General features: G+C 36.7%; 3 protein-coding genes across 5 annotated transcripts; 1 reads left to right on the top strand and 2 right to left on the bottom strand.

Annotated features, from left to right (window-relative positions):
• Positions 1-954: 954 nt before the first annotated feature.
• LOC116295071 (DCN1-like protein 3) lies at positions 955-2,616 on the bottom strand. Its single transcript, XM_031702789.1, has one exon. The coding sequence runs from the start codon at positions 2,464-2,466 to the stop codon at positions 1,600-1,602; it is 867 nt and encodes a 288-aa protein (XP_031558649.1). The 5' UTR covers positions 2,467-2,616; the 3' UTR covers positions 955-1,599.
• A 474-nt stretch (positions 2,617-3,090) lies between these two features.
• LOC116295054 (uncharacterized) lies at positions 3,091-8,920 on the top strand. Of its 3 annotated transcripts, none has more exons than XM_031702761.2 (5): positions 3,091-3,314; positions 4,399-4,550; positions 4,757-5,092; positions 5,372-5,426; positions 5,509-8,920. In XM_031702761.2, the coding sequence occupies exons 2-5, from the start codon at positions 4,440-4,442 to the stop codon at positions 8,793-8,795; spliced, it is 3,789 nt and encodes a 1,262-aa protein (XP_031558621.2). In that variant the 5' UTR covers positions 3,091-3,314; positions 4,399-4,439; the 3' UTR covers positions 8,796-8,920. The 3 variants fall into 3 exon arrangements, with proteins under 3 accessions (XP_031558621.2, XP_031558623.2, XP_031558622.2); XM_031702763.2 differs by having other exon boundaries at positions 5,375-5,426; XM_031702762.2 differs by having other exon boundaries at positions 4,402-4,550.
• Positions 8,921-9,061: 141 nt separating this feature from the next.
• On the bottom strand, positions 9,062-16,876 carry LOC116295056 (rho GTPase-activating protein 44). The gene is made up of 17 exons (XM_031702765.2): positions 16,726-16,876; positions 16,519-16,558; positions 15,507-15,608; positions 14,901-14,977; positions 14,404-14,515; positions 13,546-13,743; positions 13,398-13,466; positions 13,227-13,308; positions 12,975-13,102; positions 12,833-12,880; positions 12,594-12,657; positions 12,396-12,477; positions 12,237-12,317; positions 12,026-12,145; positions 11,858-11,937; positions 11,537-11,747; positions 9,062-10,338 (listed from the first exon to the last, which is right to left on the bottom strand). The coding sequence occupies exons 1-17, from the start codon at positions 16,776-16,778 to the stop codon at positions 10,053-10,055; spliced, it is 1,833 nt and encodes a 610-aa protein (XP_031558625.1). The 5' UTR covers positions 16,779-16,876; the 3' UTR covers positions 9,062-10,052.
• Between the last annotated feature and the right edge of the window lie 176 nt (positions 16,877-17,052).

A 17,052-nucleotide genomic window follows, 5' to 3' on the forward strand; every position in this document is an offset into this window, starting at 1 on the left:
TGTCCACACTAGTCCGATCAGAGGCGGCAAAAACGCTTCATTGCACATCTGAGCATGTGCATCAAAGCTGAAATTGAGCCTGCAGTGATTTTTTTGCCTTCCCGCCATGTTCCCATGACAATCATGACGACATCGTATATGAAAAATATGGGATACGGAATGTTCTCCGTCCACACTAATACGACTAGCTGGCGTTTTCAAATTGTTCCACTCTGGAGACCGTATTCGAAAAAATTCTTTTTCAGTGAAGAATTGTTCCGGATTTGCCCGGACTAGTGTGGACAGTAGGCCTAACTGAATAAATAAAAATTTGGATTCAAATTTATCCGGCATAGTGTGGATGGGGCCTTAGATCTTGATGGAAGTCAAATGATGATGATTTATGAATCACCCTTACATGTCTCCTTAAGCACAGTGATATCCAACTAAAAGTAATGCAACATTCTGGTCAAAGTAGTATCTATAGCAGCTCCAGTGCATTATACAAGATGACTTGGGGGAAAATAAGAAACAAACTCTTCTTGATCCATTTTCAAATAGTAGCCAATCAAAACAAATAGCGCAGCGCAGCCGTGACGTCATAAATATGAAGACAAAGGTGAAATTCGGACAAACAAACTTACAAGTTTACTTTCAGCAGACAATTTTCACAGCCGATTCCAGTTGATCTTAGTTTACAGGGGTTATTATTGTAACTTTAAGTAAAAATAATAAAATCGGTTCGTATAATCCTTGTAGCGGTTAAACAGAATGCAATGTTTGTCTGAATCTTTAAGCTATTTTTAGAATCAGTGCGCTGCGCTATTGCTTTATCCTCTACAACCACTCCACCCTTTTACTAACCCCTCCCCCCCTAAAAAACGTTCACTGATTTGTGGAGCCAATGATTTTTCCTACACATGCCAGACAATTTTTTAAACAGAAATAATATTATTTTTTATTGAATTCATGTACTTCCAGACGGCAAACAACCTTTATTTCAATAACTCTTGGTTTTTTAAGCTTGTAAATTAATAAATTTATTATTAACATCTCCCTCTAAAAAAATTCGTTAAAAAAATAATGACAAATTGATTTGCTTAAATCCAAAGCTAATTTACTTGTAAAAAGCAACTATTAACCTTTCATTTTAAGTATTTCACATAACTCTAAACACTGTGAATTGTAAATGTCGCAATATGGGAATATTCTTGGTCTGAGTTTGTGTCTCTGAATCATGATAGACTAAAGAGTTTTTCGGTCTTTGTGGTAACACTCATACATTGTTGTTAATTGCTAGTAAATTTATTCCTATTTGTGGTAGTTTTTTGTTAGTCTTGAAACTGAAGCCTTTTCAAGGCAGGCAGGCATACACATGCATTAGTGTTATGGGGAGGTTTTCTTGTCCTATTAAATATAACTTTAACTAAACTATTTTACAATACATTTAAGGATTTTTAGTTTTTCTTTATAGTTTTATCTTTTGCTATTCTGAATTTTTCAAATTAAATGATTTTGAAAGCATTTTAGGAGAAGGAAGCAATGCAGACGATGAGTGTTTGTTCATGCAAATGTTAACTGGTTGTTATGATAAAAACTGCAGCACCCATAAATGTAAGCTTAAAATTCCTTGATGAGACCATTTTCATGTCTTTCTTCTGCCTCGTCTCCCTTAATACTATCATTTTTCTCTCTTTCGTTTTCGACAAAATCGTCAAATAAGCTTGGCCAAGCTTCTGAGTCGTCGTAATTACTGAAATCGCTCTCAATACTTTCAGTAAAATTGTAAAACATATTCCACGTATCTCGTGAAATCCCTCTCACTTCTCGTTGCTTCAAGTAAGCAAACCATCTATCCATAACACCAGGCATGTTTTTAGAGAATATTAGCTTCCACAACGCCACAGCAATGTTTACAGGTAAAGCTCTTTGTCCATCCTCAACATCGAGTCCAAATTTGAAAGTGAAGCGGTATAAATCTTTGAATTTTTCTGTATCATTCGTCACTTCTTCTTCAAGTTCGGGTAATTTATTCTGAAGTCCTTTAATGGAGTCGGCTCTGACTGCCTTACATCCATCAATAAATTCTTGTTTAGTAAACCTACACATCTGAGATGTATTAAACTTCCAAGCGAGAACCAAAACAACAAATTCCGTAGGGTCTACACCTAAGTCTTGGCAAAACTTTTCCATCCCATCTGCAAGGATTGCATCTTCTGTATCATCCTTGTACTTGGCAAACAAACAATGAATCTTGCCTTCATCCACCTCTAGCTGTTTGGAATATGGTATCGTCCTTACAATTTCGTGTGAACCATTATTTCCCGGCCTAGTAAATAAACCTTTCTCTGAAGATTTCTCCAGTTTTGGCTTGTGTTGTGATCCGCTAGAATGAAGTTGGTTTGAAGTGAACGAAGTTTTTTGTTGGGGTAAAGTTTGTCGTTCTCTTTCTCCGCCAGAATCACAAACAGAACAACACTTACCCATAACCCAAAAACCAAAGTTTATCAAAAAGCTAGTTTTGGTTTATAATGTACAAGAAATCAGGCATTGTAGACGTTATTTAGCAGCAAAAGGACCAAGAAAGCTCACAAGCACTTCACTTCGTGAGCCAGACGTCAACTAAAGTTAGCAAAATATCACGTGACAGGAAGTGAGGCTGCATCATACGTACGTGTGGGCATGGATGCCCTAGTCTGTCAGTATTGTTGTCACGGCAACGACACGTCATGATCATTACTTTCGCTTTTCGTTGATCAAAAACACATAATTCAGGAAAATAGAATATTTGAAATTCACACAGCCAATTTTTGGGACAGAAAACGGGAGTTATAAAATTTCATAAAAAAGCAAAAAGGTTAATAAGCCAAAAGATTCAACTAATAAGTTAAACCAGTAGTATATTTATCAATATTTATAATTGTTAACGTCAGTCTGGAAACCAAAACATTCATTTATTTCGTTATTTATTTGTTATTTGTGACAAGAATATTATGCATATTATGTATATTATGAATATTATTAGTGACACAGAGATGTATTGCGTTACACATGGTTGCCAGGCCAGGTGTCATAGTCGCCGCTGATGAGCTCATCATATGCAAGATGATCGCGTCTAAGATATTATACAGTCACCGATTAGAGATAGAGTCAAGTAAAACAGTTGTCTTTCTTCAAGACCATTACCTTATTCCTTTCTATCTACCATTACTGTTTTTCAAGACTCTTTCTGTGTGAGTAATACGCGGGTACTAGTACTGGATCTATGAAAGACAAGTGACAGAATATACAGTATCACAATTGATCGGAGTTTCTTTCAAGCAGCCGCATCAAAAGTGAGTAGTCAGTTCGTATCAAAAAGAAAGATTTCCTGAGCAACTGATAAATGTAAACTTGATTGAAATAGTCTCCATTGTAAGAGAAATATACTTCAATTAGGCTTTGCTTTCGATGTTATTTCATTTTTGGTGAGTTGATGATGAAGAAGCATTATTCCAGCACAGATGATGATGTTTCATCTTTCTTCACTGTAGAATCAACCTTTGTTTGGCCCCAGTAAGGACTAGAATACAATTTGACCGTCTTCATTTACTGGGTTTTTCAATGTTTTGTCTTTTTTCCCTTCTTTCTACCTTTATTAGCATCAGGTTTGAATCAACAACTTTCGCCGTAATTACGATGCTTGCGCGCATCGGGTCATCATAAACAGTCTACACAATTATAGGCGCATAATTCGAAAACTAAAATCATCTGGTATCTGTCTTTGAATTCAGTAATACTTTTTCATATTTTTCGATTAAAATTCACTCTTAAACGTGATTAACTGTAATGATAATGCTTAGTATAATCTCTGGTATTTCTTACATACAGGATTTGTAGGCATAGGTAACGTGCTGTCGGTGTGTAAAGTGTTTTGCATATAATGAATGATGAAACGAGTCTTGACATAAAACACTGGTGATTTATTATTTCTATTTCACCATGTCAAAGAAAAATAATCATATTAGAATGAATATGAATATGTCAATTGACAGTGAACTTTAGACTGTCTGTTATGACAGACAGGGTGTACCTGTTCAATAACATGCATACATAACTTGATTTATCAACAAAACAACCATTTGATTCTCTATTTAAATAATATCCTGCCTCTACCTTTATTAAGGTTTTTTGTTTTTCTTTTCTTTCTTTGATTCTTTTTTCCCTGGTTGTATTTGATAAAGTCACTTCTAGTGAAAATGAAATGATTTTGTTTATACAACAATGATGATTACAGTACTAGTTGTTTCATTTTACTTAAGCTCTTGCTTACTACATTTTCATAATGTTTTTGGTCGAACAGCTTAAGATCAGCTAAACGTCATCATGGCACAATGCACACACATATATATAATCATAGAATATGTTACTTTATTGCAGCAGATATTCTGTCATAACACATTGATACCAAGACAAGAAGGATGAGTACTGATCAAGAACAACTATGTGTTGTAGACAGTGATACAGGACAAATCTTGTATTATTTTAACTCCACTACTGGTGAGATGAAATGGGTAAATCAACCACCTAAGGTATAAATCTTTCCTTTAGATATATATTATGTATGGGATCACATTTCACCAACATATACTTAGAATAATTATTTTGTAAATAATTTATTGCAATCCAGTTATAAAAGATAACCAATACTGGACCAGGGGCTTGTTACATAATATTTCTGTTGTTGTGATATAATGTTATATATTACATGCATTTCTTTGAATCATTTTTGGCACAGGAAATTTCTGAACAAACCAGCAAACAGCCGGTTGAGTCAGACTGTAGTTCTGATCCTGAAGAGATCAGCCAAGAACCTGAAATAACCACATCTAACAAGGACAGCAGTTTTACAGCTGAATTCAAAAGTGAGACTATTGAACCCAAAGAATGTTCTAATCTTCTTTCTGGTGAAGTTGTAACAGTATTTCTGGAGCCTTGTCCAGAGAATGTCAAAAAGTGTCATTCTGCCACATCTAAATTACAAGTGGCTATGACCCCTGAGGCTGCAAAAGCTGTAGCTAGTGAATCAGCAAAAAGTAATGAAAAAAAGAATACACCAAGAAAGAGAAAATTGGTGAGTCTCGTTATGTGCATGGGGCGGATGGGTGGGTGTGGATGTTGTGGTGTTATTTGTTTATCAATAGGTTAGTTTATAATTCAGCCATGTGTAATCTGGAGCTGACAGTTGTATGGGGCTGGATAAGGATTTGTGAGGTGGAGAGGGCTATACCTATTCAGCCTTCATGCATCCAGCCTGTTGCTAAGAGTTTTCTAGTATTTTTGCCAGTAAGAAGCATACAAACCTACTTTAACATTTGATAATCCAAATATAATATATTATTTTTTCTTTCAGCAGAGCAAAGATGATACTTACTTCAATGCGTCAAAAAGAATGTCAGTGAGAAAAGGTAAGTTGTAATGTTGTTGTAAGTTTGTGTTAAAAATTCTACAGACAGCTAAGGAAGAAAGATTTATTTGTTTTTGTTACAGAATTCCTTGGTATAAGGGAGTTTGTCTGCAAAATTTGCAAGAAGTCATTTCCAGGAAAAGAGCATCTTCTAAATCATTTTGAAAGTCATGTGGCTTCTCGACCATACAAATGTCCAAGGTGTTACAAAAGATTCAGTGATCCTAGTGGATTGGCAAGGCATACACATACTCATATAATAGCCAAGCCCTACCTCTGTGGGCAATGTGATAAATCGTTTTCTGATGAAAATAGTTTGACTATTCATGTGGCATTACATGAAGGTTTGAAGCCGTTTTCATGTCAGTTTTGTAACAAGAGCTTTACTCACTGTAAAGCGTTAGCATTGCATATGGTATTGCACATGAAACAGCAGCCATGTCGTTGTAACTATTGTCAAGAGACTTGTTCAAATCCTAAAGAACTTTCCAGGCACCTATTGCTGCACATAAGACCGAGTTCAGTTGATCAAGCGAAGATTGTTAACCAAGATACTAGGAGTTTGTCTTGTAAGTTCTGCACAGAACGATTTCAAGATCAGAAAACTTTAGAAATTCATTCAATCAAGAAACACAGTAATGAAATAAAGGGCGATCAGCACAACAATGTCAACCCTTTGAGGCAGCTACAAGCACTTATCTTTAAAGAAACACCCACCTATGAAGCTAATCGTGTCAACGAAATGAGGGTTGTTCATCTCGCACCTACTGATGCTAATACGAAATCCACTCACCTAACAAACGGTAATGAACATTCAAAGAAAGGCTTGTCTGGAAACCAAGGCAGTGCGGATCCTATTAAGCAGCTACATGAACTGACGTATCGTAGAGAAAGTCCCGTAAACCAATTTAGAATCACTCCTCACTCATCTGCTCACACAGGAAATGACCGTCCGGCTACCCACCTGAAAAATACTGGAGGAGTCAAGCACTTGAATGCTGTGAAGATAGAGCTAAGGAATGATGCTACTGAAGAAAGGCAAGCTGAGCCACTCAAAGAAGAAGATGATGACTTGCCAAGCTGTCACGATGATACCAAACCAATGTACATTGCTGCAGCAGATAAAAAACTACTTCCATGTTTGAGTTGTGAAGAGACATTTTCCAACTCTGTAGACCTTGCACTTCACGCTCGTGTTCACAATGACAGTGAGCTGATTCAGTGTACTCAGTGTGATCGTAACTTCCTTAGTGAGAGTCAGTTCAGAGAGCATTTATCTGCTCATGAAAGTAAAACTGGTCAGTTTGACTGTCCAAAATGCGGCAAACGCTTTGTGCTCGCACACGGACTCACTCTGCATATGCGCATTCACACTGGGGAAAAACCTTTTCAGTGTAAACACTGTTTAAAGTCCTTTGCTCATTCAGGAAACTTGACCGTTCATCTGAGAACCCATACTGGAGAAAAGCCATTCAAGTGTGAGTTTTGTCATCAGGCTTTCAATCACTCCAGTAATTTAAAGAATCATATGCGTCTACATACAGGGGAGAAGCCATATCAGTGCAAACACTGCGATAGGTCGTTCTCTAGAAGCTCGCATCTGCGTAATCACATCATCAACCACAGTTTGGGAAAATCCGAGCCTGATTACTACAGATGTGATATTTGTGATAAATCATTTGATGATCTGGCTATATTAAATGAACATATCAAGACACACAGTGAAACTAAGCCCCATGTATGCCGTTACTGTGGAAAAGCCTTCACTGTACCCAGTGGACTTGCGGTTCACGTTAGGACTCATACTGGTGAAAAACCTTACAAGTGCAAATACTGTGATCGTGCATTCAGCCACTCTAGTAACCTTAAAGTACATGTACGAACACACACTGGCGAAAAACCTTACCACTGTAACGTTTGTAATACCACGTTTGCTAGAAGCTCCGATTTACGGAGACACGTGTATTTTCAAGGTTGTCAAAAGCTCTTCTCATCGACCTCTGGAGCTGTTCAATCTCCCGATGGTAGTGGGACTATTACAACGTCTGCAGGACTTAATGTTCATCCACATTCTTATGCTCCAAACATAAATAAACAAGAAATAGCACAAGAAACGAGCCCGGGAATCACGCCATTCCAACGAATCAAGGAACACATCAAAGCCATATCAGAAAACTCTTCCGCATCAGTGGAAAATGATATGATGGGAAATGGAAATACAGCCAGAGAAAATCTGTACACGTCCTCCATTACTGAAGCAGCCAGGCTTATAAAAGCAAAAGAAGGAGTAATCAGTGAACACCAAATACCAAGCCAGATTGATTCTCAGACAGTTTTTGAAAAATCAAAAGAATCCTTTCCTTTGGTTTCATCTGTATATCATCAGTCCTCATTAGAGCAGCATGATGAATCAATGTTGAAGATCTCCCAACCACCACCATTCTTGCTGTCAACTCTTGCTCTAAAGCCAACAAGCAGTAATTCATGTGGTAGTGATGGGAAATTCCAGCCAAAGATTTGTTATGAACATCAAAAGATTACAGCATTTGATAAGAAGCAGAATGAGCAAAATGACAAAGTTAACAAGATTAATAAGAAAGCTTCATTATCTGAGGAATCTGAAGGAAACAGGGATGAAGAATGTAATGCAGAACCAATTGAAAATATGACATCTACAGCTAATGAAATGCCAAAAAGAAAAGGGCCAATAAAAGAAACATTGCTAAAATTGAATACCGTATCTATCATTAAAGCAAAGACATTGGTCTCTACAACTGAAAGTGAGCAGCCAATAGGAGAAACAAGCAGAAACTTGGAAAAAGTATGTACACCAGGAGGAACAGGCAAAAATTCATCAGCTAAAACAGACAATATACACCCAAGCAGCCCTTCCATGTTGGAAACTAACAACCCAAGCCAAAATCCATTCTCTGGTCAACAAGTCAAACATGTAGACCCTGACAGGCACACACAGTCAACCAGATACCCCAGCAGCCATTCTACAAAGCAACCTGTCCAACATGCAATTCCTACCAGAGAACCATTACCTGGCAAACCAGTACTAATTACGAACCCCACCAGGCACACATTGCCACCCAGGCACCCAGTACAACCTGCAGACCCTGACAGACACCCAGTGCCTGGTCAACAACCACAGACTACAGACCCCAACAGACACCCATTTCCTGGTCAACCACCACAGCCTACTGTCCCTGCCAGACACCCATTGCCTGACCAACCAACACAGACTACAGACCCTGCCAGACAATCATTGCCTGGTCAACCAGAGGGTAATGATATCATCTTTGAAACTTCAAGTTTACAACCCCTTCAAGCTTTAACAGAAAGAATTCTTCCCAAGTATGAATAGATGACACAAAGATTCACTGTTACTATATATCTTATAAAGAGAGTAGGAAATAGAGTAGGGCTGTAATAGAGCAATGAGTAGCAATTGGGATATGGGTTGTATTCCATTCTTCTTGAGTTGTAATTTTAAGGGGATACAAATGATGGATGTAAAGAAACAGTCTTTCAAAGGAGGCACATTTGTATGGAGGTTGAAATTTTTAAATGGCTCAGTGTGGGAAAGACACTATTGTATTGAGGCAAAGACATTTAAAACTTTAACAAAGGTTGGGTTTTTCTCTCACTTTATTTGGTGAATACCATTTTATTTGAATATATGACCAAACGTTTTACTTCTATTGCATTCTTTTACAAAATAATCAATGACTTTGAGTCAGAAAAAACACTTATTTACTGTAGATAATTCAAGTAGGACAATCATTAGATTGTAATAGGAAATAGACTTATAATATAGGTTGGTATGGTTTATTGTTAATATATACAATAAAAGATTCTAAAAACAGATGTGTTAGATTGTTTAAAGTTGAACTAGTTAGTACATTATAGTATTTTATGACAAATGAACAGAATAATAATGGACTTCTATCAACCTTCACTCTTGATGATACATGTTGATGTCCATGAAGGACCTCAGACTAATATTGAACATCAGAACGAAAGCAAGTGACCAACATATCGCAGGTATATCTATATTCTTAAGATAAGTATGCTTAGAAAATGCTCAGGATTAGTATCTCTTTGAACATTTCTTTAACAATTCTGCAAGTGTTTTGATTAATTTACTGCTAACCAATATTAGGTATCGGCACTTCACTCAATGTCCAAATTCCGCCTTTCAATACATCAAAGTAAAGCGCCAATATCTTATTTCCTAGTGCAGCACAATCTAAAGTTGTCAAAAAAGAATGACACAGTATGGTGCATAGCACAGTATGGTGCAACAATTTAATGATAAATCTTGAAACTAAAAACTAGACGGAAAGTTATTTATTGTAGAGCAATAGACCATAATTTACTTGTAAATTTATTGACTAAAAACAGACCATTTCACACACTTTTTACTTATCCTTATTGGTATTTACAGCACACATCATGCTTATTTAGATTTTTTTTAAACCAGAATAGCAATTTATTTGATATATAAAATAATATTTGAGCTATGAATAATTCAAAAATATCAAGAGCAATACAGTTTCCTTGTCTTAAATTCTATCATGTACGAAATTAGTATGACATTACTGGTAACAATAAACAGTTGTTAGTTTTTGTTGTTTCCTGGTTTTGGAGCAGGAGGGGGAGCACCAGTGGGTTTACTGGGAGGGGGAGGGGGGAGTCCAGTTGGCTTTGCAAGGGGGAGGGGAGGGGAGGTAGACACTGGACTAGTAGAACCCAAGTATTTCACCTGCGCTGAAGCTGGTGTTGGTGCCTGTCTCTTTTTCACTGGAGCAGATCCCCCAGATATTGAGCCATGATGAATTGATGTTGCCTTTACTGGAGTTGGAGGCTTTGCTTGACTATCAACAGGGTCATGTCCTGCAAGATCACTGATGAAAACAGATGGATAAATATCAAAACAGAAAAGCATACATGTTTGGGTCTTAAGATACAGGTTAGCTTGAATAGGGAATAAACAAAATGGGTAGAGTAAGGTGTACACAGGATAGGGTAAGGTGTACACAGGATAGGATAAGGTGTACACAGGATAGGGTAAGGTGTACACAGGATAGGGTAAGGTGTACACAGGATAGGGTAAGGTGTACACAGGATAGGATAAGGTGTACACAGGATAGGATAAGGTGTACACAGGATAGGGTAAGGTGTACACAGGATAGGGTAAGGTGTACACAGGATAGGGTAAGGTGTACACAGGATAGGGTAAGGTGTACACAGGATAGGGTAAGGTGTGAACAGGATAGGGTAAGGTGTGAACAGGATAGGGTAAGGTGTACACAGGATAGGATAAGGTGTACACAGGATAGGGTAAGGTGTACACAGGATAGGGTAAGGTGTACACAGGATAGGATAAGGTGTACACAGGATAGGGTAAGGTGTACACAGGATAGGGTAAGGTGTGAACAGGATAGGGTAAGGTGTACACAGGATAGGATAAGGTGGTGTACACAGGATAGGGTAAGGTGTACACAGGATAGGGTAAGGTGTACACAGGATAGGGTAAGGTGTACACAGGATAGGGTAAGGTGTACACAGGATAGGGTAAGGTGTACACAGGATAGGGTAAGGTGTACACAGGATAGGGTAAGGTGTACACAGGATAGGGTAAGGTGTACACAGGATAGGGTAAGGTGTACACAGGATAGGGTAAGGTGTGAACAGGATAGGGTAAGGTGTGAACAGGATAGGGTAAGGTGTGAACAGGATAGGGTAAGGTGTACACAGGATAGGGTAAGGTGTACACAGGATAGGGTAACGTGTGAAGAGGATAGGGTAAGGTGTAACAGGATAGGGTAAGGTGTACACAGGATAGGGTAAGGTGTACACAGGATAGGGTAAGGTGTACACAGGATAGGGTAAGGTGTACACAGGATAGGGTAAGGTGTACACAGGATAGGGTAAGGTGTACACAGGATAGGGTAAGGTGTACACAGGATAGGGTAAGGTGTACACAGGATAGGGTAAGGTGTACACAGGATAGGGTAAGGTGTACACAGGATAGGATAAGGTGTACACAGGATAGGGTAAGGTGTACACAGGATAGGGTAAATGGCTTGTAACTGTATTTACTTGTCACTTGAACTAGATGCATTGATCATTCCAACTACTTCTTCCAAAAGCCCTCCTGTAACACTTTGAAACTCTGCTACAGATCTTTTTTGTTGTGTTGAATGTCGTTGTTGCTCTTGATTAGCTTTGTTAGATGATGAATTTGAAGATGAGTTTGTAGTAGTGTTTAAACCATTTTCCTGCGTTGGAATACTTCGGAAGAAGTCCACTCCTATGCATCATTAAAAAAATTATATTAATATTTATTCCAAAACTTTTCATTTCATTGCCTAGCATTCTCTCAGTAAATGCTCTAAGTAACACTTGATTATCAATGTTTACCTTTAGGAAAGAAATATTTATGGTGTTGTATCAATGCCTCTATTATTGATGACTGGATACCAGTATGCTGTAGACTGACACTGTTAAATATAATAATGTAGTTAGCAATACAAATATCATGACAGCAGAATAACCATAATGCAATTTAGAAATGGATAAAGTATTTACCCATCATGCTTGAGCTGAGAATAAATGATGTTTGGTCCTATCACTATAGCAACATTACTTGCTGTCATCTTGTTGAACTCTGCATGTTCACACAGCTTAGCCAAGAAACAAATCAAATACCTGGAAAAAAGCCATAAAGTATCGAGTACATTAAAAAGGCTTGGGGCAAGATATCCAAAGAATGTAAAAGCTATAATGCTTGATATTCTACCTTAGATTATCTTTATTAGGTTTGGGTAATTTTTCTACAAGTGTCCAGTAAGCTTGTAACTTTGCTCCATTTTCCTGAATACTAAAATATAATGTAAAATAATCAATCATCTTTCCATCATTATAAATTTCATTGATTTTTCTATTTTAGTTTTCTAACCTTGCAGCCTGTATCCATTCATCGTACAATTTGAATGTCATCAGAGGTTCTGGCAGTTCTCGTAGGTATAACTTTACTACTCCTAATATCATGTAACAAACAGATAAGGAGCTCATTTATCTTCTTATTTCAAAGATTTGAAATAAGAAGATAGCTGAGGCAGATTATAACATAATATCCAAACTTCAAAACATCTACCTGTTATAGCATGTAGGTCTATTGAATATTCTGCTAAGTCTACTAAGCCAGCATCAAACTCAGCCTGCAATGATGATCAATATGTGAAGAACTGTGTTAATAACATCCTTACCAAGAAATCTGCACAATAGTCTCTTCCCCTTCTAAAGGATTTTCTTGTAGCCCAAATAAAGGGGTGAGAACCTGTTACCTTTTCTCTGGACATGGTATTAACAAAAGTTATTAACATATTAATGTACCTTTAATTTTCTGATTTTAGATGCACTTCCAGCCAACCGAAATAAGCCCTGTACCAAGAAACAATCTAATTCTGTAAGCTTTTCATAAAATAATGACTACTTAGACTCAATATGTTATACTTGAATGAAAAACTGCACTTACCTGTTCTTCTAGAGCTGTCTCATGTAGGAATGTCAAACTTTCTTCAAGCACAAAGGCTATACTTCTATTTTGAGCTTTCAAATGTTCTTCTAAAGGACATCCAAACACAGGTCTCAATGACGACTCATCTGATGAAAAAGAAAATGGACTTGGTATTATCACATGTACCACAAGGAAGGCATCAAGAGTAACTAGTAAAATTATACTGATCTTATAGTTCAATAGATAATAATCTAAGTACAAAAGTCTTACCAACTTTTATTTTCAGGTCTGGTAGAGCATTTTCCAGAATAACAGCAGCCTTCCTGTGATATTCTAGTTGAGCTTGCATAAACTAAAAATCAAACATTGCTCTAAGTTATTTTCACATGAATATGATTCATAATGTGTGAGTACTCGTAGCATTATTGAAAGACTACATACATGTATAATCCAATCTGCGTATTCTCCTTCTCTGGATACAAACTTCAGAGCTTCAGTAGTAAAGCTATCCTGTTGGACAACAAACAGAGAACTTTAAACACTAAACTTATAAAAATAAAAAATGAAAATCTTGACTGCAGTAATGAACCTGGCATCCTTCAAATTTAGCAGTTTCTTCTTCCAGTTCATCTTTAAGGGAATCTGCTTTGGATGCAGCAGCCCACATGTCTTTACTTGCTCCATGTGCTCCTTTCACAGCTGCCATCCATCTTGATTTACATGTGTCCATGTCAAGAGCAGCCTTGGATAGCTTCTTCTTGGACTGAGCAATACTTGGAATATCATTCTAGAAAGAAAAATAAAAGGAATGAGACTGTTGGATGGGTGGAAGATCATGGATTTATTCTCGGTCAGGAAGAACATTCAGAGTCTTGAAGGTGCTACTCTTACAATAAATATTACAAATAGTGTAACCTTGTCACATGGTTAGCAAAGCCTGTTAGGCTCTTCATCCAAACCAAACGGGCAGTTCCAGGGGTTCCATGAAACCCTACTTTACGAGATGTTTTGAAGCCAATCATTTTCTTTATGCTCAGTAGATCATAGAATGAAATTGGATGTGATGCTGCACTTGCCGGCTTTTCTTGAGTGGCAGCCATTTTGAAACCCCACTTCTTAAAATCCTTTATCATAATTATGATCATTACAGCCATGAATGCAGGCATCAATAAAACATTTGGAAAAAGTCATGTGATGTGGGCCAGACAAGTTGATATAAGCCGGTTCTGCCTTTTTTACAACATAAATTGGATTGTATCATAACATGCTTATTTACTGAGTTACGTAGGGCCAGAAAGGAAAATGTTTGGCCCTTGGTCATTTGTATGTATGCTTGGTCTGACTGCATGACCTTAAGCCAAATATTTTCCCATCTAAGTACATCTGTAGCACTCTGCCAGTGGGCAAAACATTAAATAAGTAAATAAATCATCATTTCATATCTTACCTCCAGTAGTGTTGTCATAGGAGCAATAACATTCCTTTCTACAGCCATCTCAAATTCACACAACTCCTTGGCAACTGCCAACTCTGCCTCCCCCGCTCCAGACATTATAGTTCTATTATTATTAACAACATATAAAATAATAAATAATAAATATGGCTATAATATTCAATGGTAAATAGGTAACAGTTTTATTTTAAGGGCCCTCTAAGCAAATATATAAGAGCTACTATTTAACTATTTACTGCTGAAAACAAAAACTGAACAAAGAACCATAAAATACAACAAAACAAAAAGGAAAGAAATAAAATACTTTCACTCTCCTCTTTAATGTGTGTACATTGATTTTATCATTTTTTAAAAACACCACTAATTATCTCTATTGTCATGTTGATGTTTTTCTTTTGGTCTTATTCATACTTTTATTAGATTGCCTCCTGTCTGGACATTTTAAACAACATCATGCTATTACTAACATGTCCTCTTTAATTCTTTCTTACCCAAGAACAGAGCTGTCTCCTAACTGATTGCTAGACTCAAGCATACTGTTTGCAAGACCTGTTTGGTTTAGCTTTTTCTGAAAAGCAAAATTTGGATATTTTTTGTAGTTGACTCAACATATCTAACAACAGTTTTTAATGGTATATTTATATAGATATCATATTGAAAATACCTTTAAAAAGGACAAACATGAATGGGTGATTTGAACATTCTATGACTTTATTAATTAGTAACAGATATGGTTAGAAAAGTGTGATGATTTGTGTTCAAATTACCATGGTGTCAGAATGAATTGTCTGGTCACGCCTTAACAAAGCAATGTCATCATGACCAACTTTGGATTTGACAAATAACATTGCCTAAAATTTAACAACAAACCACCATAAACCAACATACATACAATAACACTTTCCATCCCTTATTAATATTTCTGTCTTAACATCAATAGCATTGTATGTATATAACTTTTCATGTAAAAATGAAATATTTAAGGATGAAAAATGAAACACACTCACTTGGTATTAATAAGTCACAATGAAAGACCATTTTCTAGGATTCTTTATCAACAATGAATAGATTCATGGTCAAACATTTTCACATCTTACCATCCGTTTTTCAAAATCACTCCCAGAACCTTGCATTGATGCAGTGATTCGCTTGTTTGCAGATTGACAAGCATGCTTGATTTTCTCCACAGTTTTCTCAACCTACACACAAACATTAGCATATTGAGTTATGTTGCACAATAAAAAAATTAAGCCATCAGACTAGTTTGACACACCTTATTTATTTTACTTCCATGAAATACAATCAGGTTTAAAAGGAGAAAATATTGAATAACTTTTCAATGATTGCAAAAATATTACCAAAACAAATGACATTTTATATTCCTTATACCACTTTCTATCAGCAAAAAACTGAAAATATGTTTTTCACTTTTCATGTAATTAAAGAAGCTTTAAGTTTTCACATTGTTTGAGCTGATGTTCATGATAATCAAACACTATTCTTTCTGTGTTCTCATTATCATTCAGGTCCATGATATTTCACATATTTTCATTCCTTTAAAAAGGTGTTAATGCAATGAAAATAATAAATGTAAATAATGCTTGTATAGGCAGATCAATATTTATTCTTTGTTGAAAACTGACACATGGGACCACCCCCATCCAGTGACTGTTTATGGTATGTAAAATACCTGCATTACAAACTACACCCTGGGTAAACAAATTCTCTTGTTGTAAATCTTGTTATCTTTGCAAACTTTGAAAACAAATCATTTCAAAATCCAAGCCCACTTTTGAACAAGGTCAATGAGAATATTTATGCTGATTGTTATTGTAACAGTCCCATCTCCATTACATGGAACCTATTGACTCTGCTAACGAGTTTATAACTTCCTTAAACACCTTATATACCAGACACAAAATGATTTCTATTCAAACTAACAAGTCGAACATGATAAACTCACAATAGGTGGTCATTATTCGACACGTGCGACGCAATTATAATAATTTTATCGTTTTCAATTGCAAAGAGATATCGTTACACGCTTGAAAAGATCAACTGCTCAGATACTGAATAACATGCTACATACATCACATGATTCATACTTACATTCTGTAAGTCTTCTGACAAGATTTCGGTCTTCTCGGCCCTTGAAAATATAAGAGATTACAAGTGTAGCTAAGAATTGAGCTATTGCACTTTCTTTGTACTGGTCACGTTAGTATAAGGCGGGTCACATCATGACAACAGCTCTTCTACTGTATGGCTACAATGATTTCCGTTCATTTGAGATTCCGAAAAATTTACTTTATTTACCTGCCAACACGTTGATCAGCCAGCTGTTTGACCCGATAAAACTGTTTCTTCATCCTTGCGCGAGTGGATTGGCTGAAAGCCACGGGATTTACAACAACCAGCTATTGAATCACTTACAGCTCCAAAACCCTTCCATTTCCGCCATCTTTGTTCTAATAATTCGGAATGATTGACTCTTGCGCAAAGGTCAAAAGCGCATTCGTTGGTTTTGAGCCCACGGACTTTCGAAACGGAAATGCGTCGAATGTTTTCCGACAGGATCGGCCATTTCACTTCCGTTTTTTGTAAATAATATAAGTCGTGTTGTTTACCCACCTGGTCCTACCT

This window comes from Actinia tenebrosa, unplaced genomic scaffold (genome assembly GCF_029948245.1).
Source record: "Actinia tenebrosa isolate PJP-AT-01 unplaced genomic scaffold, QUT_ActTen_1.0 PGA_scaffold1__47_contigs__length_23844297, whole genome shotgun sequence".
In the NCBI taxonomy this organism is placed as follows: Eukaryota; Metazoa; Cnidaria; class Anthozoa; order Actiniaria; family Actiniidae; genus Actinia; species Actinia tenebrosa.

Bases quoted from the DNA above. Each gene is read 5' to 3' on its own strand.
- LOC116295054 (XM_031702761.2), top strand. From the start codon at position 4,440: ATGAGTACTGATCAAGAACAACTATGTGTTGTAGACAGTGATACAGGA. The intron at 5,093-5,371 runs GTGAGTCTCGTT...TTTTTCTTTCAG, and splicing joins CACCAAGAAAGAGAAAATTG to CAGAGCAAAGATGATACTTA. The intron at 5,427-5,508 runs GTAAGTTGTAAT...TTTTTGTTACAG, and splicing joins AAGAATGTCAGTGAGAAAAG to AATTCCTTGGTATAAGGGAG.
- LOC116295071 (XM_031702789.1), bottom strand. From the start codon at position 2,466: ATGGGTAAGTGTTGTTCTGTTTGTGATTCTGGCGGAGAAAGAGAACGA.
- LOC116295056 (XM_031702765.2), bottom strand. From the start codon at position 16,778: ATGAAGAAACAGTTTTATCGGGTCAAACAGCTGGCTGATCAACGTGTT. The intron at 13,467-13,545 runs GTTCATTACTGC...GTTGTCCAACAG, and splicing joins CTAAATTTGAAGGATGCCAG to GATAGCTTTACTACTGAAGC. The intron at 13,103-13,226 runs GTAAGACTTTTG...CTTTTTCATCAG, and splicing joins AGACCTGAAAATAAAAGTTG to ATGAGTCGTCATTGAGACCT.